The 24,677-nt window shown below is 53.7% G+C and overlaps 11 protein-coding genes across 11 annotated transcripts; 5 read left to right on the top strand and 6 right to left on the bottom strand.

The window, feature by feature from the left end:
- Nucleotides 1-88: 88 nt before the first annotated feature.
- On the bottom strand, nucleotides 89-781 carry DPB3-1 (DNA polymerase epsilon subunit C; the record flags this gene model as incomplete). The annotated part of the gene is made up of 3 exons (XM_037320476.1): nucleotides 89-526; nucleotides 578-663; nucleotides 718-781. 3 exons carry the CDS (start codon nucleotides 779-781, stop codon nucleotides 89-91), a joined length of 588 nt encoding a protein of 195 aa, XP_037180690.1.
- A 951-nt stretch (nucleotides 782-1,732) lies between these two features.
- On the top strand, nucleotides 1,733-4,267 carry CGCA056_v005224 (putative chloride channel protein UM03490-D; the record flags this gene model as incomplete). The annotated part of the gene is made up of 1 exon (XM_037320477.1): nucleotides 1,733-4,267. The coding sequence occupies one exon, from the start codon at nucleotides 1,733-1,735 to the stop codon at nucleotides 4,265-4,267; it is 2,535 nt and encodes an 844-aa protein (XP_037180683.1).
- A 1,214-nt stretch (nucleotides 4,268-5,481) lies between these two features.
- Tmem42 (Transmembrane protein 42) lies at nucleotides 5,482-6,614 on the bottom strand (the record flags this gene model as incomplete). The annotated part of the gene is made up of 4 exons (XM_037320478.1): nucleotides 5,482-5,826; nucleotides 5,879-5,914; nucleotides 5,965-6,061; nucleotides 6,325-6,614. The coding sequence occupies 4 exons, from the start codon at nucleotides 6,612-6,614 to the stop codon at nucleotides 5,482-5,484; spliced, it is 768 nt and encodes a 255-aa protein (XP_037180684.1).
- Nucleotides 6,615-7,420: 806 nt separating this feature from the next.
- Nucleotides 7,421-8,176, top strand: CGCA056_v005226 (uncharacterized protein; the record flags this gene model as incomplete). The annotated part of the gene is made up of 1 exon (XM_037320479.1): nucleotides 7,421-8,176. The coding sequence occupies one exon, from the start codon at nucleotides 7,421-7,423 to the stop codon at nucleotides 8,174-8,176; it is 756 nt and encodes a 251-aa protein (XP_037180685.1).
- Nucleotides 8,177-8,319: 143 nt separating this feature from the next.
- agn1 (Glucan endo-1,3-alpha-glucosidase agn1) lies at nucleotides 8,320-12,947 on the bottom strand (the record flags this gene model as incomplete). The annotated part of the gene is made up of 8 exons (XM_037320480.1): nucleotides 8,320-8,652; nucleotides 8,726-9,100; nucleotides 9,161-9,263; nucleotides 9,461-9,851; nucleotides 9,903-10,129; nucleotides 10,277-10,509; nucleotides 10,559-12,502; nucleotides 12,915-12,947. The coding sequence occupies 8 exons, from the start codon at nucleotides 12,945-12,947 to the stop codon at nucleotides 8,320-8,322; spliced, it is 3,639 nt and encodes a 1,212-aa protein (XP_037180686.1).
- A 1,267-nt stretch (nucleotides 12,948-14,214) lies between these two features.
- CGCA056_v005228 (uncharacterized protein) lies at nucleotides 14,215-16,260 on the top strand (the record flags this gene model as incomplete). The annotated part of the gene is made up of 5 exons (XM_037320481.1): nucleotides 14,215-14,270; nucleotides 14,979-15,130; nucleotides 15,186-15,243; nucleotides 15,297-15,902; nucleotides 15,972-16,260. 5 exons carry the CDS (start codon nucleotides 14,215-14,217, stop codon nucleotides 16,258-16,260), a joined length of 1,161 nt encoding a protein of 386 aa, XP_037180681.1.
- A 1,644-nt stretch (nucleotides 16,261-17,904) lies between these two features.
- On the bottom strand, nucleotides 17,905-18,468 carry toa2 (Transcription initiation factor IIA subunit 2; the record flags this gene model as incomplete). Its single annotated transcript, XM_037320482.1, has 3 exons — nucleotides 17,905-18,057; nucleotides 18,195-18,342; nucleotides 18,422-18,468. The coding sequence occupies 3 exons, from the start codon at nucleotides 18,466-18,468 to the stop codon at nucleotides 17,905-17,907; spliced, it is 348 nt and encodes a 115-aa protein (XP_037180682.1).
- Nucleotides 18,469-18,891: 423 nt separating this feature from the next.
- On the top strand, nucleotides 18,892-19,724 carry vma16 (putative V-type proton ATPase 20 kDa proteolipid subunit; the record flags this gene model as incomplete). Its single annotated transcript, XM_037320483.1, has 4 exons — nucleotides 18,892-18,949; nucleotides 19,039-19,165; nucleotides 19,247-19,555; nucleotides 19,616-19,724. 4 exons carry the CDS (start codon nucleotides 18,892-18,894, stop codon nucleotides 19,722-19,724), a joined length of 603 nt encoding a protein of 200 aa, XP_037181605.1.
- Nucleotides 19,725-20,023: 299 nt separating this feature from the next.
- On the bottom strand, nucleotides 20,024-22,194 carry GPHN (Gephyrin; the record flags this gene model as incomplete). The annotated part of the gene is made up of 3 exons (XM_037320484.1): nucleotides 20,024-21,744; nucleotides 21,792-21,870; nucleotides 21,922-22,194. The coding sequence occupies 3 exons, from the start codon at nucleotides 22,192-22,194 to the stop codon at nucleotides 20,024-20,026; spliced, it is 2,073 nt and encodes a 690-aa protein (XP_037181604.1).
- Nucleotides 22,195-22,562: 368 nt separating this feature from the next.
- On the top strand, nucleotides 22,563-23,174 carry CGCA056_v005232 (Ribonuclease P/MRP protein subunit POP5; the record flags this gene model as incomplete). Its single annotated transcript, XM_037320485.1, has 2 exons — nucleotides 22,563-22,776; nucleotides 22,825-23,174. 2 exons carry the CDS (start codon nucleotides 22,563-22,565, stop codon nucleotides 23,172-23,174), a joined length of 564 nt encoding a protein of 187 aa, XP_037181603.1.
- A 29-nt stretch (nucleotides 23,175-23,203) lies between these two features.
- GPN2 (GPN-loop GTPase 2) lies at nucleotides 23,204-24,352 on the bottom strand (the record flags this gene model as incomplete). Its single annotated transcript, XM_037320486.1, has 4 exons — nucleotides 23,204-23,211; nucleotides 23,279-23,843; nucleotides 23,898-24,226; nucleotides 24,289-24,352. The coding sequence occupies 4 exons, from the start codon at nucleotides 24,350-24,352 to the stop codon at nucleotides 23,204-23,206; spliced, it is 966 nt and encodes a 321-aa protein (XP_037181602.1).
- Between the last annotated feature and the right edge of the window lie 325 nt (nucleotides 24,353-24,677).

Raw genomic sequence — 24,677 nt, forward strand, 5'->3', positions numbered from 1 at the left:
TGGTCTGATTAATCCTAAAAACCCCTTTGACCATCATTTCGGCGGATGATCAGGGGGTCCATGTCTTTGAGGCAGGTAAGAAACGGTTTCAACCGGTCATATCGACGTCGCCGTCAGCCTGGCGGGCCTCAGCCTCAAGCTGGGCGTTGGGGTCGTCGTCCTGCATGGCAGCAGCAGCGGCAGCGGGGCCAGCAGCGGTGCCGTTGACGCCGTTGGTGGTGGACTGGCGCTTCTTAGGTTCCGAGTCGGCCTTTCTGGGGTTCGCGCGGGAGATTGCGGCTTGGTCCTTGATCTTCTTGTAGGGGATAGTCTTTGGGATGACGTCCTCGAGGAATTCGAGGTTGTCGTGGTGGTTGACGGCGTTTGCTTCAGGGGACGCAGGTTTTAGTTTCGTTTCTCTCTCTGAGAGGAGGTTGAGGAAGAGGAGAAGCTTACCGAGATCCTTGTACTGGACGTTGCGGCGGGGTTTGCGGTCCATCTTGGCCATGTTCTGGCCCTCGTTGGCGAGGTATTGGATGAACATCTCCTGTGAGACTCATGAGTGAGGGTTTGCACTGGGAGGGTGGGCAGAACTTACAGTTGCGAGTGTGATGACGAAGGCAGCATTGTTTGAGCAGATGCCAATGTCTGGGTCTGTGGCGATGATCTTCTTCACGCGGGCCACTGTGAGATTGTCAGGTGGACTGGTTCGGAGAGCTTAGTGAGAGGGCAGCATACGAGGTAGAGCCGGCTGGCCTGTTACCTCCTTTCTTGGAGGGATGGCGTTGGTGTTGTAAGGCATCTTTGATAGATGGGTGTGAAGACTGATCGTGTGAGAGGTTGGAGGACTTGAGTCTGTATGAGAGTCAGTGAGAAACTCTTAGCTGTGGTATAGAAGCGATGATCTGAGTGACAATGCCTCAAGCTGAAAGTGAGATCTCAAGCCACACTTCCCGAAGCTTTTATAAGTAGGCCCCAGAGGGTTGTTCTAAGTGAAAAGACCTCAGGAAAGTTGCTGGTGAGGGCATCCCCTCAATATTTACATCTCCGGAGCTGCAGGGGCCGTAAGGGGAGGAGTTGAATAGGAGTCACCAACCTCTTCCAAGACTCGATGTCTATGCCTGCCGAGGATGGCGAGGCAAAAGGGGCCTGGTCGGGCTCGAGATCTCTTCTGCAGTCAATCAATGATGATATTGTACTCTTGAGTGTCTGGTTTCTCTGTGTTTGAGGCAGCTGTCGTGGTAGAGTCGTCGAGTTCGTCGTTGAGTGAGATGTCTTCGCCAAGGTGGTCGTCAAGGAGAGGCTCACTTTTGATAGAGTCGCGCCAAAAAAAGGCCAGTGAGACGCGACCACTGACAACGCGCTGGTTTGAACCGCTGCCCGCAGCCAAGCCGCAAAGCTTAAGCACCAATTGCAGGGGGGACCCAGTCGACCCAGTCGACCCCAGCTTACCATCATTGGAACCCCCCCGGTCCCCGGCGCCGGTTCCAGCGCAACCACCAGCAGCATCGCCCGCAACCTGCATTGGGGATTCCCCAGAGATCAGCAAGCTCAGGACAGACTACAGATACCGATCGCAAACTACCTACACCAAACCCCCCTCCCTGTCGAATCATCACCGAACCGAAGAAGCATCCCCACGGGCGACGTTCGAACGAGGGCACAGGTCGCCCAGAAGAAGTACCACCTTGCGCCCAATTTGCCTCGCTGTCGCGAACATGAGCAGTGCGCCGCCGCCGCTGCCAAGCCGACAATGACTTCACGAACTACATCCTTCTCCCACAGCCCGCACCGGCTCCCGCGCCCTTCCATCACATCGAGGCTCTCGTTTGCCGTGTCGAACGCGGAGCAGAGCGACGATGACGAAGAGCAGAACGAGGCAGGCGAGGCCGCCCCCGGCCCGCGGCAGCAGCAGCAGCAGATCGAGGAGGAGATCGCCGAGATCAAGCGCTACGAGGACTTCACCACCATAGACTGGGTCCAGGACGCCGCCCGAGAGCAGGCGAGGAGGAAACTGCGACGTCGGCGGCGCGCCGGCATGCTCGACACCGGCCAGGCTGGGTGGAGGTACCGGCTGCGCGAGAGCTACGACGCTGCGCAGGGCTGGCTCGTGGTCACCCTGATAGGCATCACGATCGGCCTCAACGCTGCCTTCCTCAACATCATCACCGAGTGGCTCTCGGACATCAAGATGGGCTACTGCACGACGGCCTTCTACCTGAATGAGAACTTCTGCTGCTGGGGCGAGGACAACGGTTGCGCCGAGTGGCACAAGTGGACGGGCTTCGGCCCTGTCAACTACCTTCTCTACATCATCTTCGGTACGGTTTTTGCGTTCACGTCGGCGACACTCGTCAAGTCATTTGCTCCGTATGCGGCAGGATCGGGTATATCGGAGATCAAGTGCATCATCGCAGGCTTCGTCATGAAGGGGTTCTTGGGGTTCTGGACCCTCCTGATCAAGTCCGTCTGTCTGCCTCTGGCCATCGCATCTGGTCTGTCAGTCGGAAAAGAAGGGCCCAGCGTGCACTACGCCGTGTGCACTGGAAACGTAATCTCGCGGTTGTTTGACAAATACCGCCGCAACGCCGCCAAAACCCGAGAGATCCTGAGTGCCTGCGCTGCAGCAGGTGTCGCTGTCGCCTTCGGCAGTCCCATTGGTGGAGTGCTCTTCTCTCTGGAGGAAATGTCGAGCTACTTTCCATTGAAAACGCTCTGGCGCAGTTACTTTTGTGCCTTGGTAGCGACAGCTGTTCTTGCGGCCATGAACCCCTTTAGGACGGGACAGCTTGTCATGTTCCAGGTTCACTATGATCGCTCTTGGCACTTTTTCGAGGTGGTGTTCTACATCATTTTGGGAATATTTGGTGGTCTCTACGGCGCTTTTGTCATCAAGTGGAATCTGCGGGCTCAGGCTTTCAGGAAGAAGTTCCTCACCAAATACGCTATCGCCGAGGCGACGATTCTGGCTGCCGCGACGGCAATTATTTGCTACCCCAATGTCTTTCTCAGGATTGACATGACGGAAAGCATGGAGATCTTGTTCCTAGAGTGCGAGGGCGCCGAAGACTACCACGGCCTATGCGAGCCAGACAAGAAGCTTTCCAACATCCTGTCGCTGGCTCTGGCAACGATTCTGAGAGTTCTCCTCGTCATCATCTCGTATGGCTGCAAAGTGCCTGCTGGAATTTTCGTTCCGTCAATGGCTGTCGGCGCTTCATTTGGACGAACAGTGGGCATTATTGTCCAGGCGATCCACGAAGCGAACCCCACGAGCGCCTTCTTCGCAGCTTGCAAGCCAGACGAGCCTTGCATTACCCCTGGTACATACGCTTTCCTCGGCGCAGCTGCAGCGCTCAGTGGCATCATGCACATATACGTTTCTGTCGTGGTCATCATGTTCGAGCTCACGGGAGCCCTGACCTACATTCTCCCAACCATGATCGTGGTCGGCGTGACAAAGATCGTCAGCGAGCTCTTCGGCAAAGGCGGCATCGCCGACAGGATGATCTGGTTCAGTGGTTTCCCCTTCCTAGATAACAAGGAAGAACACAACTTTGGCGTCCCCGTATCGGAAGTCATGCGCACTCAAGTGACGTCTCTACCGGTCAATGGCATGTCGTTCGCACAGCTCGAACGTCTGCTGAAAGACGACAAGTATCAAGGCTTCCCCATCGTCGAGGACGAAACCTCCAAGATTCTGGTCGGCTACATTGGCCGCACCGAGCTGCGCTACGCCATCGATCGTATTAGACGTGAGAGGTCCATCAGCCAAGACGCAATGTGCAGCTTTTCGCCCCCTCCAGCGTCAATGACCCCGGTAACACCAACCGTCGCCGTCTTCCCCAGCTACATGTCCACCTCGTCCGTCGACTTCAGCCGCTACATCGACACCACGCCCGTCACGGCGCACCCCCGCCTCCCTCTCGAGACGGTGATGGAGCTCTTCCGCAAGATCGGCCCGCGCGTTGTACTCATCGAGTACCACGGCCGCTTGTCGGGCCTCGTGACGGTCAAGGACTGCCTCAAGTACCAGTTCACGGCCGAGCATGCCGAGAACCCGCGCGACGACTCGGCGCTCGCCGAGAGCCAGGAGAAGCTGTGGAGCGCGATGCGTCGCGCTGCCGGGTGGGTGTCGGATAAGGTGGCGCTGGCCTCGGGAGGCAGGGTGAGGTTGTCGTCGTTTGACGAGCGGAGGTCACCAGGGGCCCGGCCGCTCGGAGCGCAGATTCTCGACGGGGATGAAGACGATGCTGATGACGGCGCGTTGGAGCTTGAGAACCGGTGATTTTGTGGTTATGTACGATGTTGATGGGTTATGGGGAAATATGTACGGATGGCGTTATGGGCATTTACAAGGTCGGCTTCGGGCTCAAGACGAATAGATAGATTGCGGCAGGCGGCTGCGAATGTCACGTGTTTTCTTATTTTTTGAGCGCTGTGTCTTGCGTGGGATGTCTTGGAGTTTGATGACTCTGGTCCGCAGCTTCGTTGTTCACAGCCTCCGTGGTGATGGCATTGTAGTCTCACCTAGGAGAGGGCAAGACACGCTCTCAGCGGTAGGGTGTGGATGTCACTTGTGTGAGTTCGTACTGCTAATATCGTGGTAGAAGGAAGGAAGGCAGGTACTCTATCTACTTCACCTTGTGGAACCCTCCGGTCCCGAACAATGGAAGGAGCACACCCACCTTTGCTACCTATCTCTTGCCCATCCATGATACCTGTCTGGCTCGCCCACGAGACCACGAGACAAAGGGTTATAGACGTCAGAGCCGCCCTCACTTTCGGTTCCCCAGAGACAACTAGCACGCAGTGCCTCTGGGGCGTGCATGGCTGAACACGTTAAACTCGGAGTGCAAAATCCTCGGATTTTCATAGGATCGAAACCCAGGGAGGGCCCTGGGTTCGATCTGAACTTTTTGACCCTTTTTTGGTTTTCTTTCTTGTCTGTGTGGTTTTTCTATTATACTTTCCATCACATATCCATCCATCCACCCATACCTTAGGGATTTATTAAGAATATGCTGCTGTCTCTTTTCCGATCAAGGGTTTGCATTATTCTCTCAGTGAACCAGTGTAGTATCACGATACACCACGGGGCCTTTATGGTTGAGTACGACAACTCTTGGTTCAGTAACCTCTTCTGCCCGAGCACAATTCGAACATGCCACCTTACTGACGTAGTAGTACGTTAGTTCGAGTATGGGTCGTCCTTTCCTGCTCTTGCGTGTGGTGAAATGGGCTGAGTACTATCCGCTCTTGCAGCGACATCATAGGCCTTGAGTTGAGCATTGTGACCTTGGGCAGCCGAAGGCTTTTTACTGATGCTACTCTACCCTAGCATGATCACCGACCAGTCCTGAAGTTACATCTTACGGGATGCTACCTTGCATCGCCCTGTATATTCAAGGGTATCGTCTATATGATGTTTTCTTGTACATATCATCCAACATGAACACTTTCCAAATGCACCTCTCTTCCTTCTTTGTCTTTACATGGCCGTCAAGCGCGATGTTCATGAGCCGAAAGGTCTCCCAGGTCAACAATGTCCTCGTCCTCGGACTCATCTTTATCCTCCTCGGCACCGTCTGCCGGGGCAAGGCCGGGCTGCTGGGGCAGAGGCGCGTAGTCGGCGGACTTGTCCGCGGCAGTCTCGTCCTTGCGGCCGATGATGACGTTTCCGGCGACCAGGAGGGCCGCGCCGAGCCACCAGAGCGGTGGCAGGGACTCAGAGAAGATGGCGAGGCCGAGGAGGGCGGTGATGACAAAGTTTGACGAGGTGTTCATGATGGACACCTGAGTGGTGGAGCTGCCCTTGGCGAGGGCCTTTGTGAAGAGAGTCCACATCTGCGACAGGTTAGGCCCTTGCTTACGTGCTGGAGAGGGTTGAGAGACTTACGATGCCATTGAAGACGAGGTTGAGGCCGAAGAATACCTGAGACGAATCAGTACTTGCGATGAGACGAATTTAGGGATCAGTCGTACGGCTCGCAGGACAACCTCGAATGCACCTTCGATATCCGACAGGTGGAGGAAGTTGGAGATGGCTTGCGAAATTGTCGTTGTGAGTTCCGTTGTGGTCCTAGTTTGATTGTGAGTGAGACATTCAACAAAGAGGCTTGTTCCTGTTCTTTGAAACGCTCAAACGCTAGTTGAAACAATGCAGACATGACGAAAAATTGAGAAAACAAGTAAATTCAAAATTTGATGAAGAATCTTTGCGACCACAACGGATTATCGTTGATAACCCGTGAATAAGAATGAGTGTTGTCCATTCTTGGCATGACATCGCCGACTGAGCCGGGGGGGGGGGGGGTTGCGCAAATGACAAGGTGAGCAACTCACAGCTTCGCAAAGACGCCGTTGAAGGCCGCGCAAGCACCGCTCGCAACGGCGAGCACGATCCACTGGTTCCGGCGTGCCCAGGCCATCTTGCTCTCGTCGCCTTGGTCGTTGTTGTCGTCTTCTGCGTCGGTCGGCGGCTGGCTGTGCTCGTCGTCCTCGTGGCGCGGGAGCAGCGGGCGGCGCTCGTTGTCCAGGGAAGTCGTCTTCGCGGCGGCCATGGTGGGTATCTGGTCCTTTTGAGCGCGGTCGGGGTCGGCGGATGCTGCGGCGGGTTGTCTTTGGCGGAGCATTATGTGGAGAGGGAAGGAAGGAGGGAAGTCTGGGTGGTGATGACCCCTGCTGATGTTGCTGGGGTGGTGGCCGTGGTGGTGGTGGTGCGCTTGGCGATGCCGTGTGTGGGAGGAGGATGAGGTAAGGCAAGGACAGCAGAGCGCCGGGCTGTGCTGCGGTCAGTGTTGCGGAGGTGCAGGTGCGCTGGGATGAGTTAACGGCGCACTTCAAGCCGCGTGTGAGAGAGTCCGACGGGAAGATGGGGATGGGATGGACAGAGCTGGCGGCGGGCGGGCGCTTGGGAAGTCTGTGACAGGCGGCGCGGCGTGTCTCAATGGGTGGCGGTGGTGGTGGCAGATAGGGGTGAGATCTTGCTTCTGGTGGCCTCCAGCTTCCGGACTAGGGGAATCCCCGTTGAAGAGAAAACGTGCGATGGGTGTTTGTGGTTAGTCAGCATCGATGTCCACGCCCAAATGATCCATCCTCGTGAACGACTTTGAGTATTTGGGATGACAAGACTGCTAACCGCCAGCTTGCTTTCGACCAGGCTACTACTCGCCCTGCTCTCGCTTCCGCTGCTAGGAAATGGCAACCGCGTCTCTGGTCCGATTTATGCCAATAGCCGGGATTAGAAAATACCCTTGTCACCACAGCAAGGTACGTGCCTCTTACACCACTCTTATTTAACCAACACAGTCCCTCGAACTAAGGCACCTACATCACCTTGGACCTACAGCAGAACCAACTTCATTCTGGATCTGTTCAACTGTTCGTCGAAAGCTTGACCAAAAAGACATTTCTAAACTTCTCAATCGCCTGAGTCACCATGTCACGAGACAACCGTGACAACTTCGACGCCCGGACGCTCGAAGAGCTGCCAAGTCAACCGGGCGGCTACCAAAGAGACATCTTTTCCCGAATCTGCCTCAACATGATCAGAACCGGCTATCACAAGTGGGGATTCGTGATCTACCGCTGCACATACGACGACAACGAACTGTGGAACCGCTATCTGACGCAGCTCAAGCAGTCCTGCCATGAGGAGCTTGTCAAGGGCCGTCGAGCTGAGTTGCTGGAGAATTACCTCGACTGGGTCATCATCGAAGACCGCGACAAATTGGAGAATGCCTCGAGATCAGACGTCAGACACCATTTTGATGGCTGGGTCTCCGAACAGGGTCTCGTTAAGCCCCCGCCTCGTGTTATTGAGCAGCCAGATGTTACCAAACTTCCCCGCTTTCGCTTTTGTCTCTACGTCGACAGGCAGTGCCTCGAAACTGTGATTCAGTTCCAAGAGGCAGACACTGGCGACCAGTTTTTCAGAAGTCGCCTACCACCCATGGTCATCACCGTCATCGATCGCTGCTGGGCTTCGGACCGCACTCAGGGCAATGTCACCATGAACGATGGTGGCTATCCCGCCATTGACGGTTGCGACCGCAAGTACGTTGGATGGGAATACTTCAACGCAATATTCGTCGCATCAGTGTACAACGACCTGCATGGAGAGCTGGATGACTATGAATCTTATCAGCGGCCGCCAGCCATCTACCCTCTCGGCAAGAAGTCGATGCCCAGTTGAGCTACGGCACTCAGTCGGTAAGTATGGGAAGGAGCCGTTTGGAGGCCAACATAATAGGTTTGAGTCAAGCCAGGCTTCTCTATGTATTCTATGTCTGTCTTGGGAAGGAGGGTGAAGCTCTTTCAATGCCATGCAATATTACTTCACCTTTTCGGCGGCTTGATATCGCCTCTCCGGTTTAGCAAGCGCGCCACTCTAGCCCTGATAGAAAACTCATTCGGAGGCGCTCTCCCGGCTTGACTTAGAGCGTCAAGGTCTTGCAATATGAGGTCCAGCATTTCGTCCACCCAGCCCCTAGTTCTTTCTGCCGCATCGTTGTACCAGTTTTCGTCAAACTCCATGAGAATATAACGCATTCTGGCAAAAGCTGGGACGAGTCGCCCGATGAGACCGCTTCCGTCGATCAAGTTGTTACGGTTGGTGCTGACAGTTGGGAGCGCGTCAGGATGGTTCAAATAGTTCCATACTCCAATCGCCTTGAATGGGAAAGTCACCGTTAGTGTCACACTCCAAACTTGTTTGGGGGGCCTTGGGCGCGATTTGACTTACTCTCGCAATGTTGTCGAACATCGTCTCTTCCGCCTGCGTATCCCCACTCAACGCATCATCTCGCAGTCCTGCCATTACAACGTCGTTGACCGGCCTCATTTCTCTATTGAAGATTCTGCCTTTCATCTGGTTCAGTCGGCGTTCGCAGAGGAGTAGAGGCTTCCTGTTCCCTTGCGAGCCGAAAAAGTCCATGATGAAGTCGTTGATAGAGTTTATGCATCTACTAGTACCCTGAGTAGGGAAAGTTCCAAAAGGGAACGGCGCGTCCCACCAATACTCGATATCTTTGGGGTCGATGAAGCCGTTGACTGTCCTCGAGAGGTCTGGGAGCTCACCAGTGCCCAGTGTGTGCAGAAAGTCCGACATGAATTGCAGCTGGAACATCTGTCAGCAACTTTCTTTGACAAAGAGCATTGCGAGATTGAAGCAACTTACATCGGGATTATGTTCATTGTCATATGCTGCCGAAATCTGTTTTTTTGTGAAAGTCTTTCGGTCCTTTACTATAACATCCACATTTCCACACCCAGGTGCCAACCTGTGAAGTTCCGCATGTCAGTTTTGCTCATATTGCCAAAGTGCATCTGAATCATTCTGATGGCGCCATGCTTTGATGTCTATTGATGTTGCAGGCAAAGTCAAGAACGATGCCAAAGACCCGAGTAGACCATCAGATCAGAACAAAAATACAAGACCTGTGAAACCAAATATGGACCAATCGGAAAGTTCACTTACTCAAATATGTCGTCTGACGCCGGGTCGCCTCGTGTGTTCGAATGGAGTGTGCCCGACCCAGGATATGCCCTGGCTGTGATGATGATCTCAATGAGATTTTGAATGATATCTTCGATAACCGCTTGGTAGGTTCTTCTCCGTTTCGCTCTCTTTTCGAGAAGGGATCCGTCTTCGAGCGTTAGAAGAGACAAGGCATCATACTCAGCCAAGGCTCCTTCGTCTCGGCGAAGTTCATCGTGATCATCGCACGTGTCTTCGTCGGTATCATCATCCTCGGCCCACTCATCCGGAGCACAGTCGCCGATGAGTATAGTGCAATACGGGTTGGGGCATACTCCATTGCCAAATACGGCCTCCTCCGGTGTGCAACAGAGCGACTTCTTCCTCCACCCTCGTTTATTGTCAGCTTCGGTACACAGCAAGTTTTGGACCGCACACTCACAGGAGCAAAGGTTGCCGTCTCCGCCACCCTGATCCAATATCAGGGTGACTTCCTTGTTGTTGCAGGTGTTGTCTGCGCAGTCACCTTGTCCAACCCAATGGCAGTTGGAAAAGGGAGGAGGATTGTTCTTGCAACAATACCTATTAGTCAAAGTTCCCAGACCACACTTGCCCTCTAGCTCCGAAGCCTGGGCTACTTTTGTTTCATCTCCCGCACACTTCTCAGAGCTATTGAGATGTCAGCGTCAAGTTAAGATCTGGTTTCGACATCGGACGTTCTCATCTGTGACATCAAATGGTTTCCAACCACACTCGCTACATAAGACGGACAAGAGCGCAGTCCCTCGGGTTGTGAAGGAAATGTAGAAAACTCACCATTCTGTCCAACGACATTGGCTGGTCATGGCGCTGAAAGTGCTAAGTTCACAGCAGAAGACCTTTTGTCCACGACTGCATTTGCTATCGCCACTCTCTCCAGGGTCACCTCCTTTCGCCGACTCGAAAAGGGTGACCTCTCCCTTGTGGCACTGGCCGTTGCAATCTCCGCCGCTTCCCCTCCACGTACACTCCATAGGAAGAGCGCTGTTCTTACAACAAATAGGGAGCCCCTGTGAAGGTCAAATTAGCTAGGAATATGTGTATGGCCGGCCAACCTACCGAATTGCCCGAGCAGCTAGCCCGATCAAACGACATGCTTGCGTAGCCATCGCGACAGCTAGAGGCTTGGGTATTGTCCAAATCCACACACTCGGTAAATCGGTAGCAGTCCTTATCTAGGTGAGGCATTTCCACCTGGTCCACTGGAGGGTCAGTCTGCTCTTGTGAGTCGCCACCACTCGAGTCACAAGCATTCTTGGGACAGAGACCTCTGGCGCAGGCGAACGCACAAAGGCCGTGGTCTTCGCCGATTCGGCTTATAGCTTTGGTCGCCTGAGACGGGTTCATAAGGTTGAGAGAACCTTGCCCTGTACACTTGCACCTGGCAATAGGGCAAAAGCCATGGCGGCAGGTGAAGCTGCAAAGCGCCGCCCAGTCCCCGTCACCAGTCCCCGAGGTGCAGGATGGGGGGTTGAAAGGAGATACAGTCGGTTCGATCATGGGGTACTCGTCCTTGCCGCAGTAAGTTGAGAAGCAGGCTCCGTAGAGGCAAGCATAGTTGCAAAGGCCGATGTAATTCGAGTTCAACCCCTCGGCCGGATGGACCTCTCCGGGAGTCTCTGGAGGCAGCTTGATCTGAGCGCCCGTGGCTCTGCAAACGCAAGCACTCTCAGGACAATAGCCCCAGTAGCATGTGGTCCGACACAAGACATCAAAGTCGTTCGCGCCAGTGCCGCGGATACACACTTCATTCTCCAAAGAAGGCGTGTCGAGGGCACTAGGGGCTCTCGAGGTCAGGCCGCCACCAGCCCAGGCGTCGAACCCTGTCATGCCCTTGTGACAGTCGTTCTTGATCGCGGGGCCAGTCTCGTCGGCGATGGTCACACTCTTTCGCGTGACGGTGATCCGTACGTCTCCTGTGCGCCCATTGAACGGTGCGCTGCCATGGTAGAGGCCGGCCCCACCATCAGACAAGTCTCTCAAGACGCCCTTGGAGGACACGCCCCCAATAGAGACGGTGACAGACACAGTATCAGTCGAAAGAACGGTGAAGAAGACCGAGTCTTGGATGATGTCATTGGGCCGAAACTCCATCTGGAGCTGTGAGACTGTGTTGCCCGTGGTACCGCCCGTGCCGCAAGCACCTTTGGGGGTCGTGCGATACCAGAATGAGACGCCCTCAGTAGTGATTGTTGCTTTGTTGTTCTTGTATCGATCTATGGAGAACGGGAGAAGCACCCGCCAGCCATGGTGGTCGAGGGAGTATCGGTAAGGTGCTTTCCCAGTATCGAAAGCCACAAGGGCGTGATCTCGGATCGGCCCAATGTGATGGCTCTCGCCGTAGTCGTTCCACGAAATGATCTGAACGAACTCGGGCATCAAAGTATTGACTTGGATCCAGCGATCGAACCAAAGATGATCCCCGCGCCACAGCCAATTTTTGCTATACCCAGGGAGATTGGTATAGAACCATGGGGAGACAGGCATCATGTAGGCTTTGCCGTCCAAAGCTCTCCTATAGGAGGCATCGACGTAAGTGTCCATGTCCTGATCGCCCCATGGCCAGCCAGCCCAACTGAAGAGCCCATCAACAACACCACCTGCTTTCTCAACAGCAGGACCAGCCCCCAAAGAGGACCAGTCAGGCACAAAGAAGCACCCAGTAGTAGCTTTGATATCGACCCAATCATCAGCTTGGTCGGGTCCTTCGAATGTCGAGACGAAAGGCTTTCCTTGGTGTCTAAAGTAGGCACTACTAGGAGCGTACTTATTAATCCAGGAGATCACTTCGTCCTTACAAAAGGGACCCCGGCCGGCATAATCGAAAGAGAAGAACAGCTTGAATCCTAGAGCCTCCGCATTTGAGAAAGCATCGGCTATGGCCTTGGTGTTCATAGGCTCTCCCTTGGCCATTTTCAGGGCAAAGGCGTCGATATGAGCCTCTTGAGCCAGTTTGATGTCATCGACCCAATCAGATGCCGTGTAGTGTTCCGTATTGCCAACCTGTAAGAAACAGATTTGTTAGCTTCCCAGTAAGGTTTACAACTTCTGCAAATGAGGCAGGGCTTTACTTGCCATGAAGTGGGCAAACACAGCCCGTCCTAAGACTTCGTTCACCCATGACAAGGACGCAAGAAAGAAAAGTAGTAGTCTCATTGCGGCCAGTTAGAACAGAGACAGAAGGGAACTTAAGAGAAAGGAGTGACTTCAATAATACAACAAGCAAGACATAGTCTACTCATCAAATGGCGGCAGACGTCGAGACTCATATTCATTTTCCTATCCTATCCACCCTTCTGCCTGAATTTACCACATCAGTATCTGTTGTTTCTCTTCTTCATATTCTTCATCAAGTATCCCTACCTCGACCGGGCGAACATGAGCCCCCGGATCCGCATGGACTTCCAACACACACTTTCTTCCCACCCTCCACCTGGGCTCTAGACATGGTGATTTCCGGCATGCGAAGGCCGAGTTAGCGCAAGCGGCGAACCGGAGTTTCGTGATAGGCGGATATTCATTTCTCGTCAGAGAAATCTTCATGACATGGGATGGGTGCGTGAGACCCATGAGTGTCACGGCTATGGTGTTGCCTGATTCAAACACAGCTCCTCATGACAACCCTGTCTTCATGTGAAAGGATTCAGCCCTACAAGGTACTTTGATTAGTGACTTTGGGAAGTTCGGCCTGTAGTCTCCTCCGATGTGACTCGTCACAGGTTGCGGTAGCCTTGTGATCTCTTGATGTTGGACCAACACTTGAGAATATTTGAGCAGTGGACTCTCCACACCGCCGTACAGGGGTCGGTGGCAACTTCCTATTCCCTCATTGTAAAGAGTATCGGAGCAGCGCGATTTACTGCAATTCACGACATCAAGGGGATTTCTGCACGCATCGGCTAGGCCCTCGTCGTCGGAGCAGCTGAAGACTGTCGTTGGATCCATTAATGTCCCCGGAAGGAAACAAGCTTAATTGGGACGGAACGCAACGCCGGTCAAGCAACCACGACGGTCTAGGGGAGTCTTAAGCCTAGACTATCGTTATAGACAGTAGATATGTGGCGCTGCACTAGGATTAACCGGTGATCGATTCGGCTCGATTGCCCTACTTCGGCTGGGCGAAGGGCGGGCCGCTGGAGACCTTTTCCATATCAAGGGTTGGTGTCCGGGGCTAAGCACCAACAGCACCTTGACCTGCAGGGTAGTCGAAGGAGGACCAACAGCCCCACGAACGGTTCGTTCACCTCGGTTCATCCGAGCCGTTCCTGCGATGCCAAGTCTAAACCACGGAAAGACTCCGAGGGGTGTCCGCAAGCAAGCGGATAATATGAGATTGTCAAGTAGGAGGGCCTATAGACGCATATGTGCTCCACATGCTGCCTGTCAATGTACCTAGCCGCCGGGACGGGTCGAGGAGCATGACACATTGGAAGAACAAGACTCAAAGTGAGCGAACTAGGTCGCGATCAGTCGGATTCGATGGTTTTACTTGCTCGGATAACCTTAACACACCACAATTCCTTGGGTGTATCTTTCTTATTCACTGTTTGAAGGATCTGTCTGGTTGATCCGTCCATGAGCCAGTATCACTGTGACAGAATCTTCGAGTATAGACCATGGTAACCTGAGGACGACTACACTGATCGACGAATGGTTGTTATTTGCGAGGCGAGAGGAGGCTTTGTGCCGCAGGCGGACATCATCCCTCCGCGAAGATGCCACGCCGTCCGGGCCAGGCCGGTGCCTGGTTCGCCACGGGGCAGAGCCATGGGTTGTTGATGGAGTTTAATTTCACAATTGCGGGAGATTGCCATAGACAGATTTACATATGCAAGTAAATACGAGCGGCGCAGCAGTTCTTCGCCAACACTAGCGCCAACAGACTGCATTCGAGGATCTCAAAACATTCCAGGCCTGAGTCCGAGGACTTGGAGGCATGCAGTCCGCAACATTGTGACGAGCTACGCGCAGCCAGGTCGGATGTGACATTGGTACCCACACTTTATCGTGGTGCGTGCCTGTAATCAATCGTCGAGTGTGAAGTATTGGATGAAAGCGGAGTCAGTTTTGTCAAGTAGCTGACAAGCACTCGCAAAGGCGACAAGCCCCCGAGCCATGGCATCCTGATATTCTTGTTTCTTCTAACTATTCAGTGTTCACAACATCCGAAGTATCTCCTTCATCCTCTCCTTGAGTCGGAGACCAATCGTCCATACTCTTTCGTAGTTCTCTGCCACGATTGAGAGCAATGTTGAAGATATTTGTTTGCGTGGTCGGCCTGGCTTGGCTGTTACCCGCCCTAGCCCAACAATTCCCACTCCGAGCAACTTCTTAAGAGTCGTTTGGGCTTTCTCAGCGCTGCTTTGAGGCACTGAACACCACTTTGAGTTGCTCTCATCGACTAGCTAGCCACATTAAGTCTGAGTATGCTTGAACGGCATGTCCATGCTTGTTTTAGTGTGCTAATCATTCTGCATAGATCTCCAAGAGTCGACGTCCTCGATGCGGACGGCATCGACGCCATCTGCACGGCAAACTGCAAGGAATCTTTGATTGATTTGCGCACCAAGATCCAAAGCGACTGCGACCCAGTGACAGACGTTTTGGATCACGACCTGGCGCTCTACCCAGGTCTGAACAATCTCTAATGTTCTTTCGTTGCGTGTGTTGCTTATATAAATCTCAGCTACGTACATCGTGGATCGTTATATCTATGTTTATGAGATATCATGCTACAAGCACAGGTAAGCAGGATCGACTGCTTTGGCTCAATGTCCTAGGTCTGAACGTACCGCAGGGAAACAGGGACCTCATGTGACTATATCCTAGGTGAGTGGCGTAATGAGACCGACGAAGCTCCTCGCGAATGCGACGACTGCGTTCTCGGGCCCATGCAAATTGAGGTCAACTCGCCCATTGGTCACACTGAGTCGCGCGCTGCCGGATTTGAGTCGGTCGTTTCCAGCTGCGGAGTGACGGGCTACTCTTACACCAGCCCATCACCATACGTCCTCAGTCCAGGAGCCACTTCGTCTGAAGTTCTGTCACCAACGGCAGTGGCACAAAGCTGGTCTGCACAGCGCATGTCCTCGGAATGCGCCGCGACTTATCACGTCCAGGAAGGCGACACTTGCGATAGCATTGTAGAGGCGCAGAGCGTTCCGAGCAGAGATCTCTTGGAAGCTAACGACCACCTCGACAACTGGTGCGGCGGAATCGAAGTGGGTCAGGACTTGTGCTTGCCGGCTCAGTGCAAGCTACATCTGGTAACGCCGGATGATTCGTGTGACTCTGTCACGGTTGAGTATGGCGTCATCATAGACAGCCTGTCCGAGTGGAATCCGAAGGTATACATCCAGTGTGATGGCTTCAACAAAACCATATCTGGCTTCATCTGCGTAGGGTGAGTAGTACCTCAAGAATGCGGAGTCTTTCGCTTTCACCTTGCTAATGTAACTGGTGGTCTCGAAAGACCTCCCGTCCTGTCGGGCAAGTCGTTCAAGGTGCCCACGAACCCCACGCTCAGAGCCAACGCCACATTCCACCTCACGACTCTCTCATCGGCTAAGACAAGTGACCGGCTACAGACGGCGTCAATCGCGCCATCTATTCAGTCTTCTGCTTCAGAATCATCTAGTCTTACGATGACCGGCATGGTACAGAATGAGGAGGCGACTGATACAGTTTTGTCATCAACGACGACAGAATTGAGGGACTCTGCTGAAAGCACAATCCCAACCATGGTCGTTGCAGATGACTAGGGCAACGGGTCATCCGGGCAACGCACCAGACTGGCCTGTCTAGCTGGACCGATTGTATGATTCTGGGTATATCAACGGGTGTCTTGCTATCCGAGCGGCTAGCGGGCATAGACGACGACGATAGGGGTAGGGGGGCAGGGACAGGGAGAGGGATCGGGATCGGAATAGAGACGACGGGGTTGATAGGGACAGTAGGGACGACAGTAATGGTAACATTATTTCAAAGACCACCTATTTCTCCTGTGGTATACCGACTACTTTTCCTCTGACTATACTCTAACTTGCCGTCGTCACTTCAATAATCGTCTGTTCTATCGTTGTCGTTGTCGTTGTCGTTGTCGTCGTCACTATTATCGTCTCCGATAGGAGTACTTGAGTACACAGGAAATATAGCCGCGCGGACACAAAAAAATTAGGCGGTCTCTTGTTTGAATGAAATAAACTAATAGCCTGTAGGCCCAATATAAGTAGTCATCCGCCTGAATAGGAAAATTCGTCAGCGGTTTCTTAATGGAACACTGTCCTGGCCAGGTTCGCACCAGCAGAGCCAGACTTCAAGCATTGTTGAAATGAGACCTGTCTGAAAGTTTACCGTCAGTAATTCTGAAGAAATTGATCGAAAGTGAACCGCGCCTCAGTAAGTAAGTTGGGTTCAACGACGAGTGCCAAAAGATTTTATCAGCTAAGATGCGCAGAGATGTCGAGACGTTGGTGTTGATGGAATAAAACCCCAGACAGTTGAGACAGAGACCCTTGGCGCTAGGTAACAATCGGGGCGTTCTCTTTTGGTGTGTGGTGCCTTTTGATGCACCTCAGTTCCCACTCATTGATAACCATGTAACAACTCGGACGCCTTTCCTGTTTCCGGCGGATGGGGCAGTTGTGGCTAGCCCCGGCTCTGCAGGTACCCGGCATCGGCCTCCCCTCTTTCAGATGGCTGGAGACGCAGCATTGTCCGTCAGGGAGACAGGAAGCTGGCATGCGACTCTGATGTGTGATCTTGATGCGATCTTGCCTTAGTACTTAGGAATTGGCAGTTGGAGGATCAAGATTGCAGAACGACGGCAATCCTAAACTTCGGCGGAAGTTGTGCCAATTGAGTTGTGGGGACGGGTATGACGTATGGTGCCGTAGCGTAACTTTCAATGCATTTCTGTCCCCGGTCTTCCAATCTTCGTCGTGTCATTTCACTTTTTGTGGTATGTACAAGTGACAGTGGAACAAGTTCACCTGTTCAGACACTTCGATAACATTTCGACTTCACTCGGCGCACAAAGACTTGATCATCTCCCTTAGCCATTGGGAAGATTGCAAGGAATCAATGCAATTTATAACGAGGATAGCACAACCAACCCGAAGAACAAAGTACGAGTATCATAGTGTAGGCATCCAATCTATTGGCAAGCCGAGCTCATCAAAAGTCTATGATGGTGCGCGCAAAACCTTGGGTGGTATCAAATGTTCGCAATTTGGGTGAACACCCTCGTCCCCCGTTCCGTTTGCCATCCCTCGTTTAGTGAAAATAATCAACCATGTAATACCTAAACGCCGTTGTATGTAGGCCTCCTTGGGCGCTGTCCATTCCCCAAGCAATGCGTACGTCTTCGTTCGTATACACTCGAAATGCGCTCATTGTGTCGTCTCCTAAGGGCCTTCTCCCGGCTTCTTCGAGTTGCAGCTTACGATCTTGACCTTGTCCGCAGACACCATCTGGCCGCCACTATCGAGCTTGAACTGGACATTCTTAATAAGAAAGGTCCACACTTCGTCGCAGAAACGGTAGGTGCTGAGGGAGCCCTGTGGTGTGCGAGTGTCAGTGATTTTGGTCTGTTGTAAAGCAGTCGCGCAGTCACTCTGTATGTAGCAATGATGTTGCTTGGGAATATTCGCAGTCGATGGGGAAGGCTGCCGAGGAAGGTGTTGGTGGTGCGTACCTTGAAGGTGAGGCGCGCCTTCACGCTCTTCTGAAGAGCCTCGGTGATCGCCTGATCAAAGTTGGCGAGGATCTTCATCGCGAGCTGCGGGTGAATGCGCTCTTCACTGATCAGATCATCGAGCATGTCCGTCAGCGCAAGGCCGATGCTAAGGAAGGAGGTACACGGGTTAGTCTTTGTAGCATTGGAACAGCTAGTATTACTAGACTTATGGATGGCGCATGTACCTGCTACGGCGGTAAAGCTCGTAGAAAGATTGAGGTGCGGCTGCCATCGTGGAGATTTGGTTCCTGATCTCCTGGGGGCGGGCGGCGGTCTGAGTGGTTGCGAGTGTGAAAGAGGCGAGGTTGTATTTATAGTGGCCTTGTTTGAGGATATCCTTGGATCTGGCTGACTAACGCTTCGGAAAGTGGGTACTCGGTGCAGCTGCCTGCTGTTCCAGGTTGCCATCAACTTCCAGTGGCTGCAGCTAGGGGAGGAGCATTACCTAAGCACACTTCCAATGAGCAACGGCGTCCAATAGACGCGTCATGTGACCTTACCGAATCGTTCGTCGGCTCTTACCTTGCCTTACCTCAGTTACCTCACTGCTTGGCCTCGAGAGCTCGACGTAGCTGCAACCCCCCAGACATCCGCCGTCAAATCCAACATCCACGATCGACCCCCGGGGAACGACACAAACGCCGAAACGAGCACGATGAGTCTCACATATGGCCTGGGAGGCATTGGAGGCGCCCTTACCGTGGTGGGAGCTTGTACGAACCCCCGATCCCGATGATGCCCCTTCGACACGATGGCCCGCGACAGTCAATCAAGCGAAGCTAACATAATGGTTTCCCAACAGACATGCTCTTCACCGGTTCGGGAGAGGCCTTCAACGTTGGCGAATTCCTCGAATCGATCTCACCTTACACATGGGCGGACATGGGCATCGGCATGTGCATTGGTCTTTCCGTCGTCGGCGCAGCATGGTACGAACAACAACACGCTTTCGCGAAGCATCGCATCGCATCTAGGCGGGGTCACGGTGTCTAACAGGTTTTGATATCTAGGGGTATTTTCATCACCGGCTCCTCCATTCTCGGCGCGGGCGTCAAGGCGCCGCGCGTTAGAACCAAGAACTTGATCTCCATTATCTTCTGCGAAGTCGTCGCCATCTACGGCGTCATCATGGCCATCGTCTTCTCGGCCCAGCTCGAACCGGCCGAGGGCAAGACCCTGCACGACGCCAACAGCTACTACACCGGATATGCCCTCTTCTGGTCCGGCATTACCGTCGGAATGTGCAACCTGATCTGCGGTGTCGCTGTCGGCATCAACGGTAGTGGAGCCGCGCTGGCTGATGCCGCGGACCCTACGCTGTACGTCTATAGCCTCCATCATCAAATGAAATCAAGTCTTGCTAACGCGCCGTGTCATAGCTTCGTCAAGATCCTCGTCGTCGAGATTTTCTCCTCCGTCCTCGGTCTTTTCGGTCTCATCGTCGGCCTCCTGGTGGCTGGCAAGACGAACGGATTCAAGTCGGAGTAAGGGATGTTCCAAACGGCACGGAAGTAAAACAAGGGGAGACTACCACAGACGGCATTATGAACGTCGAACTTGAATGATGTACAGTGGAGCACTGCATTACACCAAGGCTACTTGGGCTGGCGTTAATGGCATAAAGGCAGGGCGAGGAACATCTTGTATTGTATACTACCAACGTATTATAGCTCCTCATCGAAGTGATTTCTGCGCGAGCGTGGTATTTTTCAAGGATGATCATGGAAGTCAAATCTAGTCGCTGCATTATCTTATCGTGTACTGCACATGAAAGCATAGCGAGGTGCTCACAATTCCACGCGAATTTCGCCCATCAAAAGAGCCTCCACCTTGGTGCCCTTCTTCAGCTCTGTTCCCTTCGGCAAGGCGAGCAGGGCATTTGCAGACCGCAGACTTCCAACTTTAGAGCTCCTCTGACCACCGGTGCTACTTGCCGATAGAAGTCCATCCTTGCCGACCGTTACAACAGCCCGATGGTACTCTGCTCGCTGCTTATCCAGAGTGAAGTCGTGAGAAAGCGTCACCGGGACCTTGGGAAGACCAGTGGGCACAATACCGGAGAGCTTGTGCAGAGCCGGTATGACGAAGAGGTGGAACGTCACCAGTGCCGAGGCAGGGTTGCCAGGCAGGGAGAAAATGGTCTTGGTGACACGCTCTCCGGCGTTGTTCTTGACCGGAACTGTGGCGAAGGTAGTCGGCTTACCGGGTTTCATGGCGACGCGACCGAAATGAATGGTTCCCCCAAGAGAGCGCTCGATGGTCGGCTTCAAGAGATCCAGCTCGCCCATCGAGACACCGCCTGTGGTGATCAGCAAGTCGGACCTGCGGAGGCCTTCACGCAGGTTTTCCTCCAGGGATCCCGGCTTGTCGCGTGCGATGCCCAGATCGACGACATCGAAGCCCCACTGCCGTGCTGCGGACATGAGGGTGATGCGGTTGGTGTCTCTGACCTCACCTAGGCGAAGGCCACCCGGGCGGTCGGGCTCGATGATCTCATCGCCGGTGGAGAGGATGCCGACGACGGGTCGCTTGTAGGTCTTCGTCTCGGCGACGCCGACAGATGCCAGGAGACCGATCTCGCCGCCGACGCCGGAGATTTGCTCGCCCTTCTTCAGAATGAGGTCGCCTTCCTTGACGTCGCTGCCGACTTCCCGGATGTTCTCGCCCGGCTTGACGCCCTCCGCCAGGATCTCGACCTCCTTCTCTTCCTTTTCGTCAGCGGTCTTGGACTTTAGGATGGTGTCCTCGACCATGATGACTGAGGTAGCTCCAGGAGGCAGCGGCGCTCCTGTGGTAATTCTGGCAATCTCGCCCTCTTTCAGTATCTTTGCTTCCCCGGGAGCCGCGTGGGATACTGCTGTGACGGGGAACACGCCCTTCATGTTGCCGTCTTTGGGAACAACTACGGCGTAGCCATCCACGATGCTTGCACGGAAGGCGGGTACGTTCTCTCTAGCCGTGACATCCTCTGCTAGGATTGAGTTGACGATCTTGACGTCGACGAGTGATGTGACGATCTCCGCCTCAGGGGTGAAGTCTTGAATAAGGCGGAGGGCATCATCAACTTCAAGCATTGGATAAGGCGATTCCCTGTACCGTCGGGATGGCCCGAGACTTGGATCGTTGGACAGAGGATTGTCACCTGGTTTGGTATGCCTGACCAGGCTCCCGTGTCCATGACCATGGGAATGGCCGTGTTTGTGATCATGGCCGTGGCTATGGCCGTGGCTGTGGCCGTGATCGTGGGTATGTGAGTGTGAATGTGAGTGATCTTTTTGGACCTTTGGCGCCGCTGCATCTTGGGAGCCGATTCCGGCTTCTGCCTCGAGCTTCTTGACACCGCCTTGATGCAAAATTCTGGAATCAGCTCCGGCGGCTTGCACACAGGCATGGGGAAGCGTCTTGAGGACGGCCTGAAGGTTTTCTTTGGCACCCTTCGGGGATCCAGGGAGGGTGATGATGACAGTCTTATTTCTGACGCCTGCCACGGGTCTGGACATCATGGCAACTGGAATCATTAGTGATTTAATCCCTGGCTAATATATAGTGACTTACATGGGGTCACTGCTAAGGATGCTGCAATCATTCCGTGAACTAGACCGGGAGCTGGCCTGTGGATGAGAGCACTGACAGCCTGTACCGTATGTTAGCTTAGTTATTCTGGGGAGTTAATTAGATTAAATACCTCAGGGGTGCTATCAGACACAGCAAATCCAGTGCCTCCTGTGGTGAGAATCAAGTTGGCACCGTCTTCAAGCCCAACATCTGCCCACAGCATGATCTGGCGTTGAATCTGGGGAACAAGATCCGGGACGATTTTGCTGTCGGTGACCACCCACTTGCCACCACCCTCCTGTTCTATAACATCTTTCAAGACGAGCTCTGACTTATCCGTCGAGGGATCCTTGGATGCAGTCGTCGAGACGATCAAGATGGCCACTTTGAGAGGGATATCCATGGTGAACGAGGCGGATCTGAGACCTGGTCACAGATAGTGGTGTCTAGAACACCAACTTTGAGACAAAAATTCCGTGCGGTATTTCCTTTCAATCCGAGAAATCTCTAATAACCGCCCAAATCATCAAATAGCTTGACAACATGCCTGGTGACGTCGGGAGCTTCCAGAGGACCGGAGCTCGAGGAAAGCTCCCCCGCCTTAGTCAGCGACCTCCCGCATGGACAATGGACCCCACTTCGAGCCGCTGTTCCTCGATGTCCTCCCCTGCACTGCTTTGACGCGAGTACGTACCGCGACTTGAACTTTTTCAGTATCGACTTCGACAAGCTGTCACTCACTTTCCCAAGAGCGCGCAACGGCACAGCAAAATGGTCCGAATCAAGGAGAGGTATATCCTCGTCAACATTCTTTACCCACCTGACACGTCAAAGCAACAGGCGACCAATGTTCCAGATTTCGTAGTCATGCATCAGCCCACGACGGGGCAGCTTACTCCCCAGTCACTGCTGAAGGCGCTCCGAGCTGAAGTTGCTACGCTGTTTGGCGATTACGGCTCTGGTGCCATTGAAGGAAACCTATCAAGTCAGTAAAGAAAGACCATTGTCACGGACGCCCGCTAATCGAGCCTAGTCAAATATCTCTCTCAAGCAACCTCAACTTTCATCCTCAAAATCAAGAGAGAGCACTACCGTCTTGTGTGGGCCGCACTTACCTTCATGGACCGCGTCCCGCTTAAGCACGGAGATGGAAAACGCTGCTTGTTCAAAGTCGTCCGAGTGAGCGGCACGATTCGTAAGGCTGAGGAGGAAGCCATCAAACAGGCAAGACAACTCGTACTCGCCGCCAAAGACTCCGTCGCAGCAGCAGCCAGCGGCACCGTGCCAATGTTCGCTCAAAGCAAGGCACAAGCCGGCGACGCCATCATGGTCGACGCATCAGATGTCTCAGAAGAAGAGGGAATAGATGAAGAAGACGGCTGAAGGGTATCATTTGTTTTTGCGCACTACTTTTACGCCGCTGTCTGCCGGCACTGTCATGTCGCCAAAGTCCGGATCAGAGTCTGCCATCGCCTGATCCGCCTGACCGCCACTGGGGTCCTCCTCTTGCACCTTCGCCTGCTCCTCCCACTCTTTCCTCTCGAGCTCGTCATACTCGGCCTTGCGGTCGACCCAGCGCTCCTGGATGTCACGAACCTCCAACATGGACGACTCATTACGCATGGCGACCTGCCACACGGTGTCGTTCGCGCCCTCTGCGCTGCCGAAGATGTATCCTCCAGCTCTATCAATTACCCTGAGCAGATGCATCATGCTCTTCTTGTCTTCGACCGCGAGCACCTCGAACCGGACCAATCCGTAGCTCTCAATCATGTTTGCGACCGCCTCGTTCAGCCTGCCGAACTTCTCGTTGCGCATCACGGGAGACTCTTCCTCCAAGTAGGGGATGAGATATGAAAGATCGTCAACATCGGTGTAGTAATCGAGATTGAAAGGCAGAGAGTCGTACGAAGCGACCTTGTCGATTTTGGTAAGGACATTGATGTGTGGCATGTCCATCTGGAGCATGGCGCGGAGGGAGAGGAGAAGGTTGGAGATATAAAGTGAGGGTTGCGTTAGGCACAAGGAGTCGGACAGGTGCACGACGACGAGCTAGTAAGGAGTAAGCGGGAGTTGGTTCTGTGGTGAAGAGCCAGGAGGACCAACCCTGAACCCAAGCTTCTGTAGCTTGAAGAAGATGTTCCGTAGCGAGTTGTGATGGGTGTAGAGCTCAACTTGCCCTGGGCAGTCAAATAGGAAGTATTCGTCGTCGCCAATCTCTTTGAGTCCCTCTTCAAGCCATTCAAAGTTGTGCTCCAACTCCTCCAAAGCGTACAGAATGCCGCCGTTTGGTCCTAGCCTGTCACCGGCCATGATATCCTCGAGCTTGACGAGGTCGCGAATGTCGAGGGCTTTCGGGTAGTTCGTGTGGTCGTTTGCGGGATCAAGATTCACGACGGAGCAGGCGCGACCTATGGCGCCCATGAACTGGTGCACTTGACGTGGCGTGTTAGCTCTTGAGACTGTCGAGGACGCATCGTCGGGTCGGGGAGCTTACTGCCATCGCAGTAGGTACTCTTTCCAGAGCCCGGACTGCCGAGGACGAGCTGCGCAAAAGGCATCCTGGTTGATTGTGAGGCTGAGTTACTTGAGTTCGCGCCAGGAGAAGGAGTTTGTTGTGAGGAATTAGCAGCGTTGAAGATTGCCTGCCGCACCGCACGAGGTCTCGAATTCTTTCGAGAGTGAAGTTTCTCAGGCTATCTGCCTTACCGTCAGTGCCCCTCCATGCAGCATTACACAGCACATCCACAGCGTTCTGCAGGTGCCAGGCACTCCACTACACTGACGCCCGTCCATTCCCGGGAGGCCTAGCGTCATATGCTGCACCACCAACCGCGCTGAGCTTCCAGCGGGCGTGGGGCGGCACAATTCGCCTGACCGCCCGTA

Source organism: Colletotrichum aenigma (assembly GCF_013390185.1).
Source record: "Colletotrichum aenigma strain Cg56 chromosome Unknown KSG_Cg56_contig03, whole genome shotgun sequence".
In the NCBI taxonomy this organism is placed as follows: Eukaryota; Fungi; Ascomycota; class Sordariomycetes; order Glomerellales; family Glomerellaceae; genus Colletotrichum; species Colletotrichum aenigma.